This window comes from Eutrigla gurnardus (assembly GCF_963514095.1).
Source record: "Eutrigla gurnardus genome assembly, chromosome: 21".
In the NCBI taxonomy this organism is placed as follows: domain Eukaryota; kingdom Metazoa; phylum Chordata; class Actinopteri; order Perciformes; family Triglidae; genus Eutrigla; species Eutrigla gurnardus.
In genome coordinates, this window is record NC_139932.1 from 2,974,087 (window position 1) to 2,997,500 (window position 23,414).

Below are 23,414 nucleotides of genomic sequence, written 5' to 3' on the forward strand. Positions count from 1 at the left end.
AAGAACTTTGACATTTTAAATCCCAACAGCAAACTTTCATGAAAATGCTGATCTTTGAGCCAACAGAGAGGATGCTATACTATCCAGTTTGATAAAACTTGCATGGTGTATTTTGTGTCTTGAATAAAAATGTGATAACGCTTTGACTGGTTAGCTTCCTGGCACCTACCTTGGTAGGCTAATCTAGTTGTCTATTGCTAACATGTTGAAAGCTAGATCTGACCAGTTATTTGCTACAAACTTCCTGCACCACCTTTTAAGCAAAGATGAAGGGATTCATTTCTCTGTGATATTTTCTGGGCTGACCTTGCACCATGCAGGAAACATTTAAGTGATTTAAGTGAATGTTGTGAAAGTCTATCAGTATTGGGATTCTCTTCCTGTTGTTCTGATGTTGCTGAATCAGAAATGGAGGAAACAAATCTTGTGTCCTGTGTCTGTGGTCCCCCAGAGGTCTAAGATACTTGTTTTAAGATCTATACACACTGTGTGTGCTCTCAGAGATCAACGTTGTTGTACATTTTCATGTTTGTATGTCGAGCCACGTCAAAGATGATTTTCTGTTACGACAGACAATAAAGTTTTCTGAATCTGAATCTGAATCTGAATCTGAATCTGAAGATAGTAGCTCATTATTCCAGAGACCAGACCAGACTATGTGGAGAAACCAGAGACTGTCTATGGTACAAACAAAAATGGCACTGCTGTATTTATGTCTAGATGACATTATTTTGGTTGTTGATGGAGCACCAACAATCCTAAGCCCCTATTACTGTGCCTTTTCTTTTGGCAGGGGTATTGCTCCTTTTTTCCGCACCGCTGTTTTTGTAAAAGCTACTGAGACAGAAAGGGTTGTCAGGATGTTATGCCTTCGGAGCAGCAATGGAGGTCGTCACAGAGCCGCAACAGAGGCAGAACAAGGTGAGCCGGCCTCTTTGCGAATGGTGCAAGCCGGAATACCAGAACAGTTCTTGATGTTTTGAAGACGTGCTCATGGGCGATGCGCCACTGGAGGACAAGCTCAGAATGTTGATCCGGAGAAGATAGATGGCTCCCACGAGGCCGCCATTGTTTGTAGCAACATGTATTTGATGCAGAGCAACTTCGGTGGCAGTTGAAGAGTCGTGTAAATATGTAGGACGAGCAAAAATTCACCTTTGGGTGCTATCAGTGCTATTGTGTTACACATAAAGGCCTCTCTGGTTCCACAAAGCCAGGACCAGTCTGTTAAAGGAGACACCGTTGAGGCGTTATGCCAGAAACCAAAGTTCGGTTTGAGTGCGTGTCAGTGGGGGGCTTGTTGTTGATGAGGCTAGCATGACTTCAGACTTTTTACGAATCACCATCATTATGGAGTTATTTCAGTATCCTTTTGATCTGTTCATTGCTATTAAATCGGCTAAATTGTTTATTTTTGCTGCTATAGTAAACCAGCTGACGTTTGTCTTGGTAGAGCCAGTGAATCCAGCTTGGTGAAATTCATAGAGCACCTCTAGGTGCTGTAAGGAACTCAGACAGGATGGTATTTGGTTTCCTGGTGTATCTGGGACAATGTACGAAGCAGCAATAGTGGTTATTTCAGCCATGACTGATGAAACCATTTTGGTGTCTACATGGAGGTAAGCCCCGCCACCACAAGTATAACACAAATTATCCTGTGGTCAAACGAGTAACACTAGGCAAAAACTGGAAGTAGCGATCATTTTTGTTAGCGATTTATCTGTCGACCATTTTCTTGATATGTCGTTTCGTCTATGAAATGTCAGAAAACAGATTCCTTGCTAACATCTTCTTGTTTTGTCTAACCAACAGTCCAAAACCGGAAGATGTACAGCATTTGTAAAAGTAGAAATCTGACACCGATTTACTACCGACTTCGGAGAATTTTTGGCAATCGATTATCAAAATGTTCTCTTCTGTTTCCCAGTTAAGCCAAACTCACAATCCACATATCTTTGAGTTGATGTACGTCTGTGATTTGGTTCATAAATGCTTACTGCTAACTGACGCTATTAGTTTTATATTTATTAGTATGCCTCTGAGCATAAAAACAGACAGATGGAGGAATATTTACACAATACCACCAGTTAGAAACAAGGTTTACTGCTCTCTCTGTAGCCTTTGTTGCCATGCTAACAGATACTTTTTTATATTGTGTAAATGACTAAACCTGAATTGGCCCCCACATCTGTGTCTGACCCAATTCCGGTTTAAACTGCAAGACAGCTCGCTTCGTCTTCTCTTTACACCCCCCCCCCCCCCCCCCCCCCCACACACACACACACACTTTTCTTTTGACATGTTTTTTTCCTCCTCCCTCTCCTTCATATCCTGGTCTCCCCTTCTGCTTTACCTCCCTCCCACCCACCTCCCTCCCTGTCTTCCTCTCGCTCTTCCTCCCTCTCTTCCTCCTTTTCTACAGGATGGGCAGGGCAGCTCCCAGAATACAGTCTGAAACTGTGAGACCTCTCCCTCTATTGTGGTTCTGCTCATCCTACTAGAGAACCGACAGCATACTTGGAAACTACTTCATCGGCTGCAGAAAGTCCTCATTCTGATACCACTCACAGGATTACGACAGTCCAACCAAGACACAACCAGAGACAGAACCTTACACCTCAGGCTGGACCAGAAGTCAAACTACTACCGGACCAGTAAGCCAGTAGAGCGGATCAGACCAGGCCAGGACAGACGAGAAGAGACCAGTAGAAATCAGTGAAGACCATTGGAAAAGTTTGATGGGACTGCTGACGATAGGTGAGTGCAGTGTGTCTTATCTTTAGTACTGGCAGAGGTGTGGACCCGTGTCCAATGACTTGGACTGGAGTCAGACTCAAGACACACTTTAGACTCCAGCTGAAAAATCCCCAGAACTCAACTCAACTGGGACTTAAATCAATTGTGACTTCATTTAAATGTGCCTGTTCAATTAAAAAAGCCCCTTGCTACTTTCCAACTGGCATGAAGATGACAAATTATGTTAAAAGTTTGTGGCAAAAAATGATCAATTTCCTGAATCCACTTAAGCTGACTCTGTTCATTCCCAGCAAGTCAAAACTTAATTCCCTAGATCCACTTTGTTTGAACCAATCACCTGCATCCAATCAAACTGAAGGAGAGAAACATGTTACTGTTACTGACATTACTGACTATAATGTTGGGCAAAAATCTACCAAAAGTGATTTTGTCCTTGTATTAAAACTACATACATCAATTGTAGTTTGCAAAATGTGCAGGTCCAAAATTACAGCTGAAGACGCAAATGTCATTACATTTGGTGAAGAGTGCATTATGACTTGTTTAGGACTCAAAGCTCAACATCCATGACTTGGGACTTGCGTGCAAAGACTTGAGATCTAGAAGCAGTCAGCCAGTCAATTTAAATAGGATGCAACGAGGATTATGGAGACTAGGACCAGGCATTTTATAAACTGAAGACTTAAACCTGTCAATTTAGAGCCTGTTTGGACTTGTGTTGACATAATGGGGCCTAGTTTCGTAGACCAGGCGTAGTCGGGGCGCTGCGCACCTGCGCCACGACGATGGGGTGTGTCCGCCTGGACTTTGCAAGTTTCGTGCATGGCGAAGTCGGGCACAGGCACTCCTCCCGTCACTCCTACCCCAGGAAGTTGGAAAGAGGGAGGAGAGAAGGCGTGAGTGGGAGACGAGGAGGAGAGAAGGCGTGGAGTGGGATTAACACAGCCGAATCAGATCTTCACCAATCAAATGAGCTCCTCTCCTCACCTTTAATGCGCCAGGCGAGGTGCAGTGCAAGTGTCACTTGACAACCCAATGACAGAAGCAGCGCCGCCGCTCCCACTACACGCATCACACGCTGTGCGTAGGGCACCAAGTGCTGAGGGGGCACCAAAACTATTATGAAAAATCATCATAGTCATAATAATTATAATGCCGATATTATATATCACTATAGAAATTGTAAGCACATTTTAGGCATGTCTGTCACAAAACAGGGTCAGGGCGCACAGCAGTAGACATAATGGTGGAACCCGGCAAGGGTCCAGCCAAGCTGAATCTCTGACGCCTCCCCCTGCTGCGCCGCCACATCCGGCGCAGGCGATTCACCGAACTACCAAACTGACCGTGCGCAAGGCTGCGCTGGTTGAAACATGCTCCGCCACCCTGCGCTGCGCCACGAAACTAGGGCCCAAGGTCTTTTTCTGGCAGAAAGTTAGACTCAGGGCGCCATGGATCCCATCCCATTTATACATTTATACCCATATATAGATATCACCAGTCTAACCACTGTTGTATGATAGACCATTTGCCCTGATTATCTAGTTGGTCTATTGTTTGAAATTGTTTTTCCACTACCAGGAAGACGCTGTTTCATACTTTGAATGCTGAGCTTGTCATCTCAGTCTGAAAGCTGTATCATTAGAGGACCATCAGAGATGACATTTAGTGATAAAAAAAGAAGCACAACTCACCAGTAACATTCAGTGTCCGCCATCTCATAGGATACTGCGCAGTATCTTAGCTGTTCCTAGGACTACGCTCCTCTGGACGAAGGTCTCGGATGTTGTTCCTGGACTCTGCTGGAACCTCTGTAACAGTTTGGGGATTACAGCCCTGAGTGCTCCTCTATCACATAGTACAGGCTTCTTTTTTATGTTTGTGTCGCTTGTTATAGCTCCATCTATCAACTGCTTTCTTCTGTTGTTTGTCCACCACCACCATGTCAGGTTGGTTACCCATCACCAGTTTATCAGTTTGGTTTTCTCAACCAGCTTTGGAGGTGTCTTCCATTTTGACCTCAGAACATCCAGCCCATAATACTCAGCACAGATGTTCCTGTTCACTATGCCTACTTGATTATGGTAATCCATGTACGCTGTACCTGCCTCCATCTCATACCTTGCTCTTATGTGGTGGACTGCCTTTTTGCACAGCCTGGGGTCCTGTCTGGCATGGTAGACCCCGGTCTGCACCTGGGCTCCTGTCTGGTGTGGTAGAGCTTGGCCTTTATTGACCAGTACCATCCTTGTCTAGCCACTGGTATGATTTCTCAATATCAGCCATTTGTCTGGATCTTGGTTGTTTCATCCTGCATAGTGGCTCTGATGCTCACTAGTCCTCTGCCTCCCTCCTTTCACCTAGTGAACAATCAGAGAGCTGGATTTGAGGTGTAACCTTCCTTGCATGGTGAGGAACTTTCTTTTCTCGATATAAGTGGCTTCTATCTCTTCCTTTCGCTTTGTGATTATTGATCTTAAGACTGGTAGTGGACAGCTGGGATTGGCGGTAGACAATGGAATGGTTGGATGTAGACTGGTAGTGCTACGTGTTGATGGCTCTGATATTGTTCCTAACATTCAACTGACTTTTCAGGACTTGCCTTACTTCCTTGCGGCCTCTTAGAAATGGTTTCCATTTGCTTGCGGGATTTCAAGGTATTTGTAGCTGTCCTGGACATCTGCTATGTTGCCTTCTGGTAATTAGACCCATTCAGTTGTGATCATCTTGCTTCTCTTGGATACCATCTGACCATGCGTATCTAGCATTAGAAAGACATTCCTATGTTGTTGCTGTAGATCCAGATGAAGTGGATCTCATTTCGAAGTTGATCTCATTTCAGCTTGATGTCATCCATGTAGAGGAGGAGACTGATGGTTACTCCAGTTCAGAACCAGTATTCATAGCAACTCTTTAGCTATGAGTTGGCCTGGCAGAGTCATCTACCACAGCTCAGTTGAGTTCTTGATGAAGGCTCTTTAGTGTCCTGTTGATGTTGTACAGTTCCAAGTATTCCAATATCCATGTGTGTTGCATTGAGTCGTAGACTTTCTTCTCATCAATTCAAGTTGTGCATAATTTGGTTTAATTTATAAATGATTCTAGTTCTTAGATTTCTGTTTGCACTGTTCCATAATTTAACCCCTACTATAGGAATGGCCTTTTTAGCCTAGCTTCTTCTATTTAACTATTTCTCTCAAATCATATTTACACTCAAAAAACTTGTTGTTCCAAAAATTCAAAATGGTGACTAATTTTGCTCAGGGGACATAATAATAATAATAATAATAATAATAATGAATTTTATTTGTAATGCACTTTATATTGAGCAAACAATCTCAAAGTGCAACATAAAAAAAGAAAAGTAAAAGTTAAAATTTGGAGAGAGAGCGTCTCTCCAAAGGAAACAACTAATGAAAGGCTTTTTTAAAAAGGTAGGTTTTTAGGCCTTTTTTAAAAGTGTCCAGGGTCAGTGGTGCTCTCAGGTGGTCAGGGAGAGCATTCCAAAGACAGGGAGCGGCGTGACAGAAAGCTCTGTCTCCCATGGTTCGGAGTTTGGTCCTTGGGATCTGCAGGAGGTTTGCCTGACCGGAGCGGAGGTGTCGTGAAGTGGGCTGAGGGGTGATTAGCTCCTTCAGGTAAATAGGAGCATTACCATGGAGGCACTGGTGGGTCAGTAGGGAAACCTTGTATTCAATCCTGAATGGGACAGGGAGCCAGTGGAGGGATTTGAGAATTGGTGTGATGTGGTCAAATTTTCGTGTCCTTGTAAGGACAGTTTTGCACAGTTTTGAATGTATTGGAGTTTTTGGATGTTTTTGTTGGAGATCCCGGCAAGAAGAGCATTACAGTAGTCCAGCCTGGTGGAGACAAAGGCATGGACGAGTTTTTCTGCATCTGGGAGAGAGAGTGATGGACGAAGTTTTGCAATGTTTTTTAGGTGGTAAAAAGAGTTTTTGCAAAGCTGTTTGATGTGAAGTTCAAAGGTCAGGTGGGGGTCCATTATTACACCAAGGTTGGTGACTGATGGAGAAAGGTGGATGTCGTGGCCGGCGAAGGTGATACTGGTAATGGTGGATGACCGGGTCTGATGTGGGGTGCCAATGAGAATGGCTTCAGTTTTTGAACTGTTAAGCTGCAGAAAATTCTCCTTCATCCACGCCTTTGTCTCCCCCAGGCAGGTGGTGAGTGTGGAAGATGGCAGGGTGTCAGAGGATGCTGGGTTGATTTTGAAATAAAGTTGGGTGTCATCAGCATAGCAATGGAAAGATATTCCATGCCGGCTGATGACACGGCCAAGGGGAAGCATGTAGACAGTGAAAAGGGTGGGTCCGAGGACTGACCCTTGGGGGACACCACAGGAGACGGGGAGTGTGTCTGACTTGGCTTCTCCCAGGGAGACGTATTCAGTTCTGTTAGTGAGATAGGAGGTAAACCAGTTGAGAGTTGAGTCAGATAGTCCGATGGTGGAGTGTAGGCGATGGAGGAGAATGTGGTGGTCAACCGTATCAAAAGCTGCAGTGAGATCAAGGAGAATGAGCAGGGATGGTGAGCCAGCATCAGCTGACATCAGTAGGTCGTTAGTGACCCTGGCCAGAGCAGTTTCCGTGCTTTGGCCAGGGCGGAAACCAGACTGAAATTTTTCAAACATGTTGTTTGTTTGAAGGTGGTCGTGAAGTTGGGCAGCAACTACCTTTTCCAGCACTTTTGAAAGGAACGGGAGATTTGAGATTGGTCTGTAGTTAGCAAGCACTTCCGGGTCAAGGCTGGGTTTTTTAAGGAGTGGCTTAACGACTGCAGTTTTCAGGACAGATGGGATGTGGCCAGTCTGGAGGGAGCAGTTTATGATTTTAGTAATCATGGGACTTATGGCAGAGGTGTGTGTTTTTATCAAAGCTGAAGGGAATGGGTCGAGGGCACAGGTAGAGGGTTTCATCTTCCTCATGATTTCCTCAGCCTCACGCTGTGTGATGTCCTGGAAGCAGCAGAGAGGTTGCGTCGTCCCAGGCTGAGGGCTGACAGTTGCGATTGTGGGGGTAGAGGGGGTGGAGAGGATGGCACGGATGTTATCTACCTTTGCCCTGAAGAAAAAGATGAAGTTGTTGCACTGCTCCTGTGTGGTGTCTAGTTTCAGGGGGATTTGAGGTTTGAGAAGGTTATTGACAGTGGAAAAAAGTCTTTTGGAGTTTCCAGAGCTATTGTTGATGAGATTGGAGAAGAAGCGAGACCGTGTATCACTGAGGGATTTTGAGTAGGCCTTCTGATGTTCCCGATAGGCTGCTTTGTGCACTGTGAGACCTGAAACCTTGAAACGCCGTTCGAGGACACGTCCTGCTCTCTTCATTTCCCGCAGCTGGCTGGTATACCAGGGGGCTGAATGGGTGAAAGTAACTGTTCTGGTTTTGACAGGGGCATGGAGATCCAGGAGACTGCTGAGTGATGCGTTATAGAAATTCACAAAGTCAGTGGCTGTTTGAAAATTAACAGAAGAAAGATGCTGTAGGTCAGAAGTTAGGGAGTTCGGGTTGATATTTTTTAAATTCCTGAAGCTGATCTGACGTTTGGGTTTGTCAAGGGGGAACAGGATTGGAAGCTCCATTGAAATGGCCTTGTGATCAGACACGCCCAGGTCGAACACCAAAAGGTTGCTGATGAGAGTGGAGTTTGTGATGACTAGGTCAAGAGTGTGCCCCCTGGTGTGTGTTGGGGCAACAACATGTTGTGTCAGGTTGAGGCAGTCAAGGAGATGCAGAAACTCAGAAGCAGGGTGGCAGGAGGGAGTGTCAACATGAATGTTGAAGTCACCAAGTATTATAATATTAGCTGAGGTTGTGCAGAGTGTGGTGAGGAGGTCATGTATCTCTGGGATGAAAGCTGAGTTAGGTTTGGGGGGCCTATAGACCAAGACTATTGTAAATGAGCAAGGGGGTTTGCATTTAAATGCAAGGCATTCAAATGAAGCGTATGCAGGCAGGGGCAGGGGAGACAAATCAAAATTGCTTCGGTATACCACAGCTAAGCCACCACCACGCCCAGTGCAGCGGGCTTTTTCCAGGTAACTATAGCCAGGAGGACAAGCTTCATTCAAGGCAGAATAGACCTCAGGTTGTTGCCATGTTATTGTCTTGATTGCAGTTTAGTAGAGCAGACAGTGCTGCATGTGTGTGCCATATTTTATGTCAATTGAAGTTAGGGGCGTGGCCTAAAAGGCTGTTGGTAGTGTAGCGATCCACTTTTTGTGCCCAAATACAAGACCCCTGAAATATACAAATTTGCACCAGAGTAGATGCACCTGGAAATTTTTCATACACGTTTAGCCCCTTAAAAGTCCTAAAAAGTATTACAAAGACAATAAATAATTTGTTGAAATACAATAGGGCCATCGAAGGCCTAACATTGTTGGTCCTCGGGCCCTAAATACTGTATATTATACATACAATAATATTATTCTGCACACTTTTGGTTCTTTAAGTATATTTTGATGGAAATGCTTTTGTAGTACTAATTCTAACACAGGATATGTAGTGACACTTGTAGTTAACAGACTAAAACAGTAAGAAAAAAGAACAGTTTAGTCCTTAAAGCTTGCAGACAATCCCACTGTGAGTTAATCCATGTTTACCGCCTAATTCTCGACATGGCTTTGCTGCTTCCAGGGATATTTAAGGTCTATGAAGTGTTTTTGTATCTCAGTCTTTAAAGAGGACAGATGAGTCCTCTCTGGCTGCCAGACAACATGCCACAACACAGGAACCTTCAATCGTTTGATCTGTTTTGAAAAAGTGAATAAGCTTTTCTGTCTCCATTAGAATTATGAAATATCTTTGTACATCTTGTCCTCATTGGCCACATATTGAAAGTACTCGTTTACCAACAGAGGACTTATCAGATGCTGGTGATCCACTGAATCTTTTGGTTGGTTCAGTCTAAAATTATTCATGATTACATTTTAGGACATCTTGTGGAAAATATAACTAGTCTGTCAGAAGAAGGTGGAAATAGCGTGACGTTGCTATCGCAACATAAATCATCTTAGCAAGTTCCATCAATTCCTGGTTGTATTTCCTTAACCAGGATCATAATGAGAACCAAATCGTTTTTGTGCCTCTGGGCTGATAGCGCTTTTTCTTATTTTGCGATACTGATTGTAAGAACCTAAATTCGATACTGCAAAGTTGCTTTTTAGACTTTGTGTGAATGAAAACCTCATACTCTTACTGGTAGACCAGCTATGTGTCTATAAATGATGACAGCTCATTTCTCTAGTTGTTGTAAAATAGTTTATTGTGTCAACATGAAATGACAGTTGATCATTGTGATGACAAGATGTATTAGTTCATTGTTAGTAAACATGTTGGCAACATCAATCAAAATGAATGAACCATTCATTCTACAACATACCGCCCCGTCAATCTGTAATCGCAAATTTAAAACCAGTTAACACAGGTCATTTAAATATGAGTCCGTTGATTTTCCAAATATATATTATCAGTTGCTTTTCTAAATCCGCTTAAATTAGATCCACCACACAGCACAAAAATATGCACTTTAGAAGCTGGTTGATGACTGTCTGATGACAAGTCATGTAGCATATAAAAGGCTATTTTTTTTAAATGGAGACTGTTGCAGTGCTCACTCTACATGAAATGCACTGTGGCTACATTACATCACTTCCTGCTAACTTCACAGAGAACAATGAGGAGGGGTTTTAACTGAATGTTCTCTAGTCCAGCTCGGATAAAAACACGGAATCCGTGGCATGTTACTTGGTACTTTTTGTGTCAGTGAAAGCTTGTTTTTAATCCTGATAATGTTCAACACAGCGAGACTGTGATCATTGTCAGCTGGTGACACAGACGCTCTTCTCACTATAAAGGAACATTCAGTCTTTCTGAATTATACAGCAAGCGTCAGGACATCTTCTGCATCTTCTCATCATTTACACAAGTTTACAATTCTACACAAAAAATATTATATATATACATTTTATATAAAATAAATTTAAAAAAACTCAGATTCTCTATCAATATTTAAAACTGCATGTCATGATATCAAGAACTCCAAATTTCTGATGAGTAAATTTGTTTGGGATCAGATATTTGAATTTTAACCAAATTAAAAGTGAATTAGCTTGATCAAATTCAGGCGGCAGTTTAATTTGTCATTTCAATCTCCTAAAAGCTTTTTCTCGTGAATTCATGACTTTATATCTCACTATTTGATTATTCTTTCATCAGAAATTTGTCATTTTATAATGTAAATTTGCCACATTATTCTCAGTGAAATATCCATTAATTTGTATACTTCGAATCTTGGAATTTTTGTCTGGGAATATTATTATTATTATTATGTTATAATTATGTTAATCAGTACAAAGTGAATCATTGATATCAAAGAAGAATGATTTAAAGCTGAAACCACTCCACATCAGGAGTCGGTTTCTCAGAGCCGTGTGGGTGAACAAACCTAATTCTTATTTCCAGCTGAAGATCGTAGCTGCTCTATTGTTCAGGCTGTGTGGGAGGACAGCGGCTCTGCTCAGGACAAAAACGGGAAACGATCAAAATGGTGACCCTGAGTTATTTCAGGAAGAAGCTTCCCGCTGCTGGAGAATTTGACAAAGATGTGGATCCTAACAGGACCTGAACATCCTGGACGGACCAGAGAAGACGTTACAATCACATTTACAACAACCAGCAGAATCATTACTGGAGACGCCTCTATGTGTTTCCCTCACATAGCAGACATTTTCTGCTTTCTGAGGTGTGAAAGTAGGATTTCCAGAAAGAGTCTGAACTGTAACACGAGTAGGAGGAGATTGAAGGAAAGGAAAAATCACAGGAGGAAGGAAGCAAAAAAACAAGAAAAGGATGGGCCCCAAAATTAGAGGTGAGCGGGGCCTTGTGTGGGAGGAGTCAAGACACCAGTCCAACCATCTCCCCCTGGTGACTAATTGGTGCTGCCATCTATCCCTCCTCATTTCCTGTCAGGTCTCTTCCATCAACTCAAATAAAGGTATACAAATACCACATCCATCCATCCATCCATTTTCTTCCGCTTATCCGGGGCCGGGTCGCGGGGGCAGCTGCCTGAGCAGGGACGCCCAGACTTCCCTCTCCCCGGACACTTCCCCTAGCTCCTCCGGGAGGACCCCAAGGCGTTCCCAGGCCAGCCGGGTGACATAGTCACTCCAGCGTGTCCTGGGTCTTCCTCGGGGTCTCCTCCCGGTGGGGCATGCCTGGAACACCTCCCGAGGGAGGCGTCCAGGGGGCATCCGATGCAGATGCCCGAGCCACCTCAACTGGCTCCTCTCGATGTGGAGGAGCAGCGGCTCTACTCCGAGCTCCCCCCGTGTGACGGAGCTCCTCACCCTATCTCTAAGGGAGCGCCCCGCCACCCTGCGGAGGAAGCTCATTTCGGCCGCTTGTATCCGGGATCTTATTCTTTCGGTCATGACCCAAAGTTCATGACCATAGGTGAGGGTAGGAACGTAGATTGACCGGTAAACCGAGAGCTTCGCCTTTCGGCTTAGCTCTCTCTTTACCACGACGGACCGATACAGCGACCGCATTACTGCAGCCGCTGCACCAATCCGCCTGTCAATCTCGCGTTCCATCCTTCCCTCACTCGTGAACAAGACCCCAAGATACTTAAACTCCTCCACTTGAGGCAGGAACTCCCCCCCGACCTGGAGGGAGCAAGCCACCTTTTTACAAATACCACAATGTATTCTTAAAAAAGAATAGAAGAGGGAAAGATGTCTGATCTTGGTGTTTGAAGGTTTGAAAATGGACACATTAAGTACGGATTTAGTCCTCAATTGGTCGCACTAATTTGACTTATCGGAAGAATGTCCTCTTTCTTGTTTGTGACGCCTGATTCATTGTGAATGATCTGTTTGTTTGATGAGAGGGAGGGCAGTAGACGATCCGATTCCATCCAATATCTCATACTTTGTTCACAGCTTGTTCTCCAAAATAATCTTTAAGTGCTAGTTTAAGGTCATGCACAGAGGCATATTAGAGCCATTTTTTATGTAAAAAGCTCCATAACCGCTTTTAATTTTTGTAAAGTTTTGATCTGTTGTTTATTATGTTTGTTGGTGTGATTAGTTAATAAATAATTTACCGTATACATTACAATTTATTTTCAGTTTTATTGATGATTTAGGTCCGTTGCATGTAAAGCACTGTTTTAAGAAAAGTGCTAGAAAAAGGTTACAATAAAGGTTATTAAAGGTAGAAAAAAACAAAGTACTGTTCTGAGAAAAAAGTTTTAAATTCATGTTTTAAATTCTGATTTTTTTTTGTTGTCAAGGAACCACATCTCTCTTCTTTGCAATTTTATCTAATCTCATATAATAAGATGGAGTTTTCAATCGGTTCAACTCAGAACCATCTACTGGACTGAAGAAGCAATTGTTACCTAAAGGTTTAATTTGTATTTTAATACTTTATATAATAAAAGATCAATACTTGGCATCTGTGTATCGATACAGTATTGCCACGTAAGATATCGTAATGCTATGCTGTACCCCTTTTTCCCCCAGCCCTAATTACTTCTTAGACATGTGTGGCTTTTTTCTAGCTTTCAGTTAAAGTAGGATTGAACAAAATACTTTATTGTTTTGTTGACATTCTTCAGGAATACAATAGTCTCATCTGCATAAAAGATTATTGGAAATGTTGATGGATCAGCATGACGTCTCGTCGATCTATACCAACCATAGAAGTTGTATATTCTGGTTGTGCGAAAAGTTGATCAAACTGTATCATGTAAGCTAAAGCAACATCTAAGAATAATGAGATCAGACCGGTTAGGTTCTCCTGACTGAAGCCATTGATTGTTTTCTCTAAAGGCGACTCAGCGATGGGAATCATGTCGAAACTCCTGTGTTATTGAACTTCACAACAGTGTCACAGATTTATGTTTGAACAGCTGTCAGAGCGTTGGCTCGCCTTTTGTCTTTACCTTCACTTTGAAGGTTAATCGCATTTAGTCAGCTTTTATTCTGGGCACTGATGCACGAAAACTGTGTTTTCTTTTGTTACAATCAATAAGAGTTTCTCAGTTCAAAAACCCAAACGTGAAGGAACTCTCTGCTTTGGCCGGTTTGAAGTGTTATCAGTCTAAGGTTATCAGATGGAGGTTTCGGGGTTCTGAACCAGATTCATCAAACGCCAGAGAAAACCTCGTCATTAGTCGGTGATGATTCCTATCAGGATCTTGACCTGTCGGCCATCTTCCCCCTTAGAGAAGGAACAGATTTCTTTCAGAGATTTAAATGGCAGGAAGGGGATTCAGAGCATGTGATTGGAGGATCTCAAGTTTCTGAAGTGGGGAGGAACAACTGAAGGCTGGTAATCAACCCCAACAGCTCAGAGCTGATTACAGAGGCAGGAAGTAGACAAAGATGAGTCATTTGGACACTCATCCAGACTCTGGATCCGAGGCTGCAGCTGTATTATTTCAATAAGCTGACATAGAGATCAGTTATATTACATAACTGGCTAATCTGTTGTTTACTGTTCTGTCAAAACAGTGAGAACAAATGGAGTGAGCCGTAGTGATAAAGCTGCAGTGAGTTACTGGTACAGAAAGCAAACAGAGATAAAAACGTCAGTCAGAATATAATAACAGCACGCCAGAATAAAAAAAGTAGACGCTTGTTTGAAACAATATTTCAGCTGAACTTTCTTATCAAATGCTGTTGAACAGATGACAGATTCCGCTAAATGAAGAGAGATACAGGTGAAGGTGGAGGAGATGTTGTGGTTCACAATCCACATCTTAACGTTAAAGTGAGTACCCCGAGTTCAACCTTTTTTAAAGTATAGGTAAAAAATGTGAATGCTTGTCTGCATCTCAACATGAAAGACCAATACTAGACTAGCATGAAAGAAATATGAAAACAAACTTGTTCAACTCCTGCTTGCTACAGAATGGGAGAGCTGAATTTCTATAACGCTTTTCTAGTCTTTTCGACCACAGAAACACTTTCTGTTATATTACGTGAAATCCTCATAACATACCGATAGCAATGAATACAGGGCGGAGGCTTTGAACAGAGGTCTGAACCAAGGGGGCAGGACTTTATCAGTTCAGTGATGCGTTCAAAGTCTCTGTGGTTTTCCAAAGGACCCTCTGCCTTTAATGACATGGTGCTATGACTTTTCTCAATTCTACCTCTTTTACAGTTTAAACTGTAAAAAATAAAATTTATTTTCTATTTCTTTAACAATGTTACTCAATGGGGAAACCTTCTTACTCAATATGAAATGCTATTCTGCATCCTTTCAGACTTCATTTTAACATGAAATGGATTAAACTATCCCACTGTGATATGACTTTTGATATCTTTTACAGTTATTGAATTATCCCAGTTAGTGTTCTTTCATCAGCTAGCAAAAACACAAATGTGGAGGATTTTAAATCATCTGTGTGTTATCACCAGCTCTTAGTCTGTTACATGATGCAGTTCAACTTCCAACTATAGTAAAATGTGAAAAGAGTCCAGTCCATGTCCATACACAATACAAACTAGGTCAAAATAAAATGTGACACCATTATCAAGTTCTATTATGTTACCTGTTTTGTGAGAATTTTAAAAGTATTTTTAAAGAGGTGTCATCGCAGTAATTTATGACACACGTGATGTCCTCTATCAATTTCCCAAATTGTGCTTTTTATGATGTTTTGTTTGTTTTTTGTCATATTATGTGCTGTCGTGTGGTTGTTAATGTGATATTCTTTTGTACTCTTTGTGCAAATCAAGGTTTCATTCATTCATAAGGGAGGAGTTCCACCAAAGAGTGAGCTCTCCCTCTCGTTCTCAGTGCCACCTTTGATATGTAATTTGGTTGCCATTTAATTTGAGTCGCGTTCGGTGTGAACGCCCCTTTACAGTCGTATATGAGTCCCACAGTGTCTTATTCCACTCTAAAGTCCACAAATGAAATCAACTTCAGGTTCAAGTGCAACCGTAACTGCTACACATTACACGGAAAATTGTCTTTCATTTACATTTATATTTACATTTAGGGAATTTAGCAGACACTTTTGTCCAAAGCGACTTACAATAAGTACATTTGTCAAAAGAAAGAAACCACAACATATCATTGCCGATAAAGTAAGATCTAAAACATAGAAACAAGTGTTAGGTCCTCGTCTGAGTAAAGTAGTAGCTGTTCAGCAAACATACCTTAAGTACAACAGTGCTATGATCAAAGTGCTACAGGTATTCCTAGCGAAGATAACTGTGGAGGACTCTCTTCAATCAAACCCTTGATTGTGACCCATTACTCCTCCATAATGTAACAAAGGCCTCACGTACTGTTGGCTGATATAACCATCTGTCCAGTAAAACAATTAACTCATCACTGGAGGAACGGGTTTCTTCTTTCCATTTATTTTTTTAAAACTGGCCCTCTGACATTTCAGACAAATGTTGCTGCTATTACCAAGATTTTACTGCAGTAAATGAAAGGAAGGCATTCTTGTGAGTGAGCTGCTTCACCCTGTGTCCCACCAGCTCGGCCACACTTCACTTCAGCGTGCATGATCATCATGGGTTGAATGAGAGAGCAAAAACTCTCTGGTGCCTTCAAGGAAGATCAGATTCCTGAGTTTGCTTATTGTTTGCCTTGTTGAAACGTTAAGTACAAATTCCAGTGATGTAAATGGATCCAAGCAGGACTACGTTCATGTCAGCATGTGTTTCCAGGAGAGTGGTGTGTGGAGGTTGGCGTGTTGCAGCATCTGGGAGCAGGAGAGTTGTGTGTGGGTGTGGGCGTGGTGCAGCATCTGGGAGCAGGAGAGCGGTGTGTGGAGGTGGGCGTGGTGCAGCATCTGGGAGCAGGAGAGTTGTGTGTGGGTGTGGGCGTGGTGCAGCATCTGGGAGCAGGAGAGTGGTGTTTGGAGGTGGGCGTGGTGCAGCATCTGGGAGCAGGAGAGCGGTGTGTGGAGGTGGGCGTGGTGCAGCATCTGGGAGCAGGAGAGTTGTGTGTGGGTGTGGGCGTGGTGCAGCATCTGGGAGCAGGAGAGTGGTGTGTGGAGGTGGGCGTGGTGCAGCATCTGGGAGCAGGAGAGCGGTGTGTGGAGGTGGGCGTGGGGCAGCATCTGGGAGCAGGAGAGCGGTGTGTGGAGGTGGGCGTGGTGCAGCATCTGGGAGCAGGAGAGCGGTGTGTGGAGGTGGGCGTGGTGCAGCATCTGGGAGCAGGAGAGTGGTGTGTGGAGGCGTCTCAGGGAGCAGCATCAGCTGATGGATGCAGCTGCAAACAAGCTTTTATATACTCCACAGTAGACGGCCGAGGAGAGCAGACCCAGAGTGTGTGTGTGTGCGTGTGTGTGTGTGTGACTGTGTGTGTGTGTGTGTTCACTGAGCTGTAAGGAACCTGAATGCCACAAAGCCTCTAAAGGTGTGAAGACTGATAAATGTTCTCAAATGTGTCGCGTCTGTTGAAAACTACACGTTTGAAATTGAATCGTGGATTCCAGCGTGTTCACACACTGAACGCAAATGTATCGCACGTATTCCATACAAAGTCAACGCGCACACACAACATAAGACTGGCTGGAGCGAGACGTTGGTGTGATGCTGTGTCACTAAAGCCGATCATCTGTCAGAATTCCCTCTAGTCGTCCTGGCGTTGCCGAGTCAGAAATGGAGGATGGATGAAAACACCTCACATTACCTCCGCTGATCATCTCTGAGACGACATTAGCTAACTAGTACAATGCTCCACGATCCCACACACAACTGGTGGTGGTTCGGTGCAAATGCAGGAAGAAGAGTGGAATTAAATGACAATATTTCTGGTTCTGCTACATCAACTTTGACACCTTTTGTTGAAACTGTTAGCGATGATAAATGATGAATCTATTTTGTTATATGTTCTCACTAAATCTCAGTTAACATTGAATTCAATGTAATTACTTTTGTTTTGTATAATATATTTAGTGTGTTAATAATGTATGCGACTCTGCTTTCCAGGAGATTTCTTAGAATTTTTTTTAAATGGTTTTGTATTACTTTACATCCAAAAAAACATATTTGACTTTCATTTTTTAATTGTATTTATTGTTTTTTACTGATCAGTTTGATTAAATAAGAGTGAAAGGGACAGGAGATTAATAAACCATTCTCAAAAATGAACAAAAACACGCAAATAAAAAGGTGGTGTAAGAATTCCACTACATACTGTAGCTACATGAGGACATCTGTCAGCAGTGTGTTTGCAAAAAACAAACGGTTCAGCTCTGCAGACAAATCCTTCTCCAAAACGTGGGTCACGCCCTCTACACCTAAACCCTGTCTGAACTCCTCCAATCAACCTAACATTGATCTGATCGTGGGATCAATCAATCACCCGCTCGTCGCTTCTCTTTCTTCGTTTTTATAACACAGACTCGAGCAGAGATAAGCACAGAGACAAAGTCAGCAGGTAGGATGATAGTTTTAAACGGGAACTGGGAAAATTGTTCAACTGCGTTGCCATAGCAACAGCGAGCATGTAGATCAGGGGGCTTTTTTTAACACACACACACACACACACACACAGAGTGACAGTGTGAGGTTAGCACAGGATTCCCTGCGATTCCAGTTTCTATGACAACTCACAACTCATCCTCCTCCTCCCGCTCCGTCTGTCTCTTTCATCCTCAGCTATAATGATGGAAGCTAAGTTCTGACATCAGCTTGGCTCTGTAGGCGTCACTGGTAATCAGGTGTCAATTGGCATTAATGCAGAAGATGATGAAATAATGTCGATGTGTTAATGTCCTGTGTTTATTAGAAAGTTAACATCAGCAGCAGGAGATGTTGTATGTCTATAAGGGACTGTATGACATTTATCTCTGGGCAACACTCATCCCTACACCACCATCATTGTGGTTTATTTTCTCTTTTATGGTTTCATGGTTTTACTTTATTTTACTGTGTTCTTAGTTTTCATTGTGCAGCATATAAATACATTTGGATTTGGATCATTTTTAAAGCAGCATTAAGGGTGTAAAATGTTCAGACCGGTTTGATGTTAAGCCAAACACTCCAGTCCACTTGGTGGCAGTATTTAACCGCTAAGCTGGTTTGTCGATCTCCAATAAACACTACACAAAAAGTCAATTGCCGTGTCCCAATCAGGGGAGAAGTGCGTCAGCTGATGCATCCTTCTCGGCCCAACGTATCCCAAGATTCATTGCACGCATGTGACGATTGGATTTGAATCAACAATAGAACGAAAGAATGAAATATGATCTCCGGCTCCATCTCCGTTATTCATTAGTTCCGTCTTATTTGTCCTTTCTTGTCAACCACAGCTGGTTGCTAGGCAACAGGAGCGGCAAGGGGTTGGAGGGCGGGAACAGCTGGTGACGCAAACAGGAAATCCTCTGTGGACCAGACTATCTCTCTTTCGGAGACCACTTGGTCGAACCTTTGCTGAGACCTCCTTGTAAAAATGTAAATGATGTACTCAACCAAAGGTCACGTAAACCCCATATTTTCTGTCACTGACCAAATTGTTTAAAAATTAGGGAAAAATAAAAAAAACCTCAGAGGAAGCTTTGAATGTTTAAAATGAGTGACGTTCACGCACATGAAAACGTGTTGACTCAGGATCTTTTAAAATGGTCTTTGGGTTCATTCATAACGCTGTGCTGAACTTACATGGCTGCTTATACTTAAGGCGTATTAAGCTATGTAACGGGAGTCGCGTAATGTCTGGATGAGCACTGAATGAACTGCTCTCAAAGTGCCCTCCTACCGGTTACTTCTGGGGCGGCTGTGGCTCAGAGGTAGAGCAAGTCCTCCAATCAGAAGATCGCTGGTTAGAATCCCGGCTCCTCCCGTCTGTATGCGGATGTGTCCTCGGACAAGATGCTGAACCCCTAATTGCCCCCAAAGACTGTGCCATCAGTGTGAATGTGTGAATAGACTCAATGTGGCGCCATGAGCAGTCAAAAAGACTAGAAAAGTGGTCTAGAAATGTAGGTCCAGTCCTAGTGGCCTGGTGTGATCCACATCCACACAGTCAGTTAGTGGACCACGAGGACATCTTTGCTGACAAAATGTGACTTGGATGTTAATACACCAATATTATTTTATTACAATTTTAAATGTTTAATCAAATAGATAGATTATGACAGAATTTTTACAACCCTGTCTGTCAAAATGACCAACAACAAGAAATTCTATTTGTCCCTAAACGTGAATGTTCTCCAGACTCGTGTCCATGTTCAGTGAATACGTGTGTGGCTGTGTTCAGGGGAAAAACAGGATGTGATGCAACATCCTGTGGCCATTATTATTATTAGAACGGGAGAAGGTGGAGGTCAGATCAGAGTCGGCAGACGATCTGAATGAGAGCCGTTTGCCTCGTTGTGACTCGTCAGAAGCACAAACGTCATTAGTTACATGTTGTGTTACATTCAGTCACACCTGAATGGAAAGCAGCCATTATTTCCGTTATTACTTCCACCTATGAAAAGGCAAAATGTCTGCTGTGAGGAGGGTGTGTGGGAGGCTGTCAGATTCATTTTAATATCATCCGACTCAAATCAGGCTGAGATACAAATATATTTTTATGTATTTATCCTTTTTTTTGTTCAGCAAGACCTTATTATTGATGATCATCCTATTTAAGATTATTTGATTATGTTTCACTAAAATAATTATGTCTTATCTGTGAATATTTGTTTCATGACAAAATGTAAAGTGATTCCAATATGTTTTAGTGCCATTTTAATAGCTTTAAGAATATTTTGATCATTACAGTGAATCACAATTATTTAGGCATCGTGACATGAAGTTTTCATATCGTTACATGCCTACTCTCTTCTGCACTGAAGTATGATATTGAGTACTCCATTTTTGGCTAGTTAATAGTTCTTCTCTATTACATATCAGATACATATTACTTCACTACATTTGTCTGACAACTTTAGTAGCATATATGATGTTACAATACAGTACATATTCAGATTAATAATACAAAATACAGTATAATCAGGTTATTATATTAGCAATTTTGTCGTCATTTGAACTGCAACACAACCAAGAATATGATTGTGAATTTTATTTTAGTTTTCACAGCACAAGATGTTTTTGTGGATCTCCATATAAAATGATATGGGGGTCTACAATTTATTATTTATTCTTCGCGTTCCGGGTTCTACTAGTGTCCTTGTTATGACGTGTAGCATGAGGTGGTACCTGCAGCCCAGTCAGGTTCACAGGTAGCGCCTCCGGCACAGTCTCAAGAGCACGGAGAGCAGGAAAGGACCGTAGAAGGGCATCAATCCAGCAGCAGTATCTGCTCCTTTGTAGGAGGAGGAACAGGAGGAGCACTGCCAGAGTCAACATGACCTCCAGCAGGCTGATGGTGCAGACACCTGCAGAGGATGTTAGAGAGGCAAGGGCTCAAATGAATTTTTCCGCGAGACATGGGGCTGTTCTTAAATTCAGTAGATGATGTGATGTGATGATTCCCTTACTAGCAAAAGGTAGCCGAGCTAGTTGGCATATTTCGAGCTGCTACTTGGTTCAATTGGCATCCTCGATCCTCGAGGCTACTTGCCAAATAGTGTCACTGTCAAGCATTTTTTTAAGTTAACCATCTTAATTTAGACCTAATAGTTTTATTCAGTCAATATTTATGGGGACAGGACAGGCTGTGCGGAGGAATTTATCTTTTAATTAATTTTTAAAAAATCAGATGCAGAAAAAGGGGGATTTGTCTCTACAAGGGCAAAGGGCAGGGACTCAAGCCCAGATTTTGTCTATGTGTGCATGTGTCTGTACTGGTGGTCATGTTTCCGACCAGACTGTCAGAAACAGACTCCATGAGGGTGGCATGAATGTCTGATGTCCTCTAGTGGGACCTGGTCTCACAGACCAGCACCCTGCAGCTCCACTGGCATTCACCAGAGAACACCAGGTCCTCCATCTGTGCCTCGTTGTCTTCACAGAGGAGATCAGGTTCACACCAAACACATGTGACAGGAGTCCAGCATGATGGTTTGGTGGTGGGTCAGTGATGGTCTGGGGAGGCATATCCTTGGAGGGTCACATAGACCTCCATGTCATAGCCAACGGTACACTGACTGCTGTTAGGTACTGGGATGGAATCCTTGGAGCAATTGTCAGACCTAACGCTGGTGCAATGGATCCTGGGTTCCTCCTGGTGCAGTGGGTCCTGGGTTCCTCCTGGTGCAGTGGGTCCTGGGTTCCTCCTGGTGCAGTGGGCCCTGGGTTCCTCCTGGTGCAGTGGGCCCTGGGTTCCTCCTGGTGCAGTGGGCCCTGGGTTCCTCCTGTGTGGCCAGAGTGTGTATGAAGTTCCTGGATGATGTTTCCCTGCCTTAAATTGAGCATCTATGGGCGTTTATGTATCGGTGCATCCGATGTCGCGAAGTACCGCCCGAGACTGTCCAGGAGATCTCCAATGCCCTGACCATGGGTTGACTCTTCAAGACCTGCCCATTTTCAGGAGTGCGTACAGGCCCATAGAGTTGATGTGATAAAATCAAATTAGCTGGCGATTGCAAGATTGCTGGTTTGATCCCAGGCTCCTCCAATTCTAACCCTAACCTCAACTTTTACCCTAACCAACAAACGAAAGATCATATACATTCAGTGAAGGATTAATATGAGAAGGAAAGCCATATTTTTTGCTAGGAATGTCATCAAAATGTACTTTAATGCCGAAACCGCTTTAAAATGCTTCATTATGCTGCATTTTCCATTATGAATGAAAGGAATGGAAGCCGTTTTTCATTGCAGGGAATTGCGCATGCGCACTGGTGTCATTTCGAAATTCGTAGGATAATACACGAAAAAATTGTACATAACTTTTCGTGCGTTTCCATACGGAAATTCATGGGAATACGTTGCAAGATCTGATGTGTGATGAGTGTTCCCTTCATTTTTTTGAGCAGTGTATTTTAATCAACATGGCGTCTACGAGCGAAACAGTAGTGGGAGAATAAACTGTCTCAGCCTAAAATATATGATGATCCTGTCTATCCTTAAAATACGGTAAACATAATAAAATATGATCTCTGGATCAGATCACTGCATCATATAGATAAACCAGTCTATTAAGCTTGCTAGTGAACATTAGCTCCGATGCTAACAAGCAGCAAAGTTTCATGTTTGAATTTTCACGTCTATTATTATTATTATTGCTGCTGTGCTGCAGACGGTGATCCCAGCTTTGTGTGTCTTTGTGTTTCAGCCACATGCCTCTGAGTCCAGTTGCTGACACCAAACATGATCGCCCACGGCAACAAGCGGTTACTAACGGCAACCCGACAGGCTCTGCTGTTGCCAGGGACGACGACGCGGATGACACGCCCCCTGGAAACAGCATTGTCGTCCGCATTGGCATCCCAGACCTGCAGCAGACGGTAACACACACAGTATATATGCAGTATATATATATATATGACCTATGTATATATACAGTATATATATGTGTAACCTCGAGTAGAGGTGATCCAAGCTAAATGAAATGAATCAGCACAACAAACCTGTGTGTCTGTCTGTCTGTCTCTTTCTCTGTCCGTCTGTCTCTGGCTCTCTCAGAAGTGTTTGCGGTTGGACCCAGAGTTACCAGTTTGGACCAGTAAGCAGAGGGTTCTGGTGACGTTGACTCAGTCTC

At 43.0% G+C, this 23,414-nt stretch overlaps 1 protein-coding gene across 4 annotated transcripts in view; it reads left to right on the forward strand.

Annotated features, from left to right (window-relative positions):
- Positions 1-2,497: 2,497 nt before the first annotated feature.
- The window catches only part of shank3b (SH3 and multiple ankyrin repeat domains 3b), a 68,879-nt gene continuing 47,962 nt past the window's right edge, over positions 2,498-23,414 (forward strand). For 2 of the 4 annotated variants that reach the window (XM_084038459.1, XM_084038460.1), the window contains exons 1-3: positions 2,498-2,757; positions 22,989-23,160; positions 23,339-23,414. The exon at positions 23,339-23,414 is cut by the window's right edge and continues 128 nt beyond it. In XM_084038459.1, the coding sequence (XP_083894585.1) occupies positions 22,993-23,160; positions 23,339-23,414 (244 nt within the window). In that variant the 5' untranslated portion in view covers positions 2,498-2,757; positions 22,989-22,992. The remainder of the gene's footprint in view (positions 2,758-22,988; positions 23,161-23,338) is intronic. The other 2 variants (XM_084038461.1, XM_084038462.1) reach the window with 2 other exon arrangements.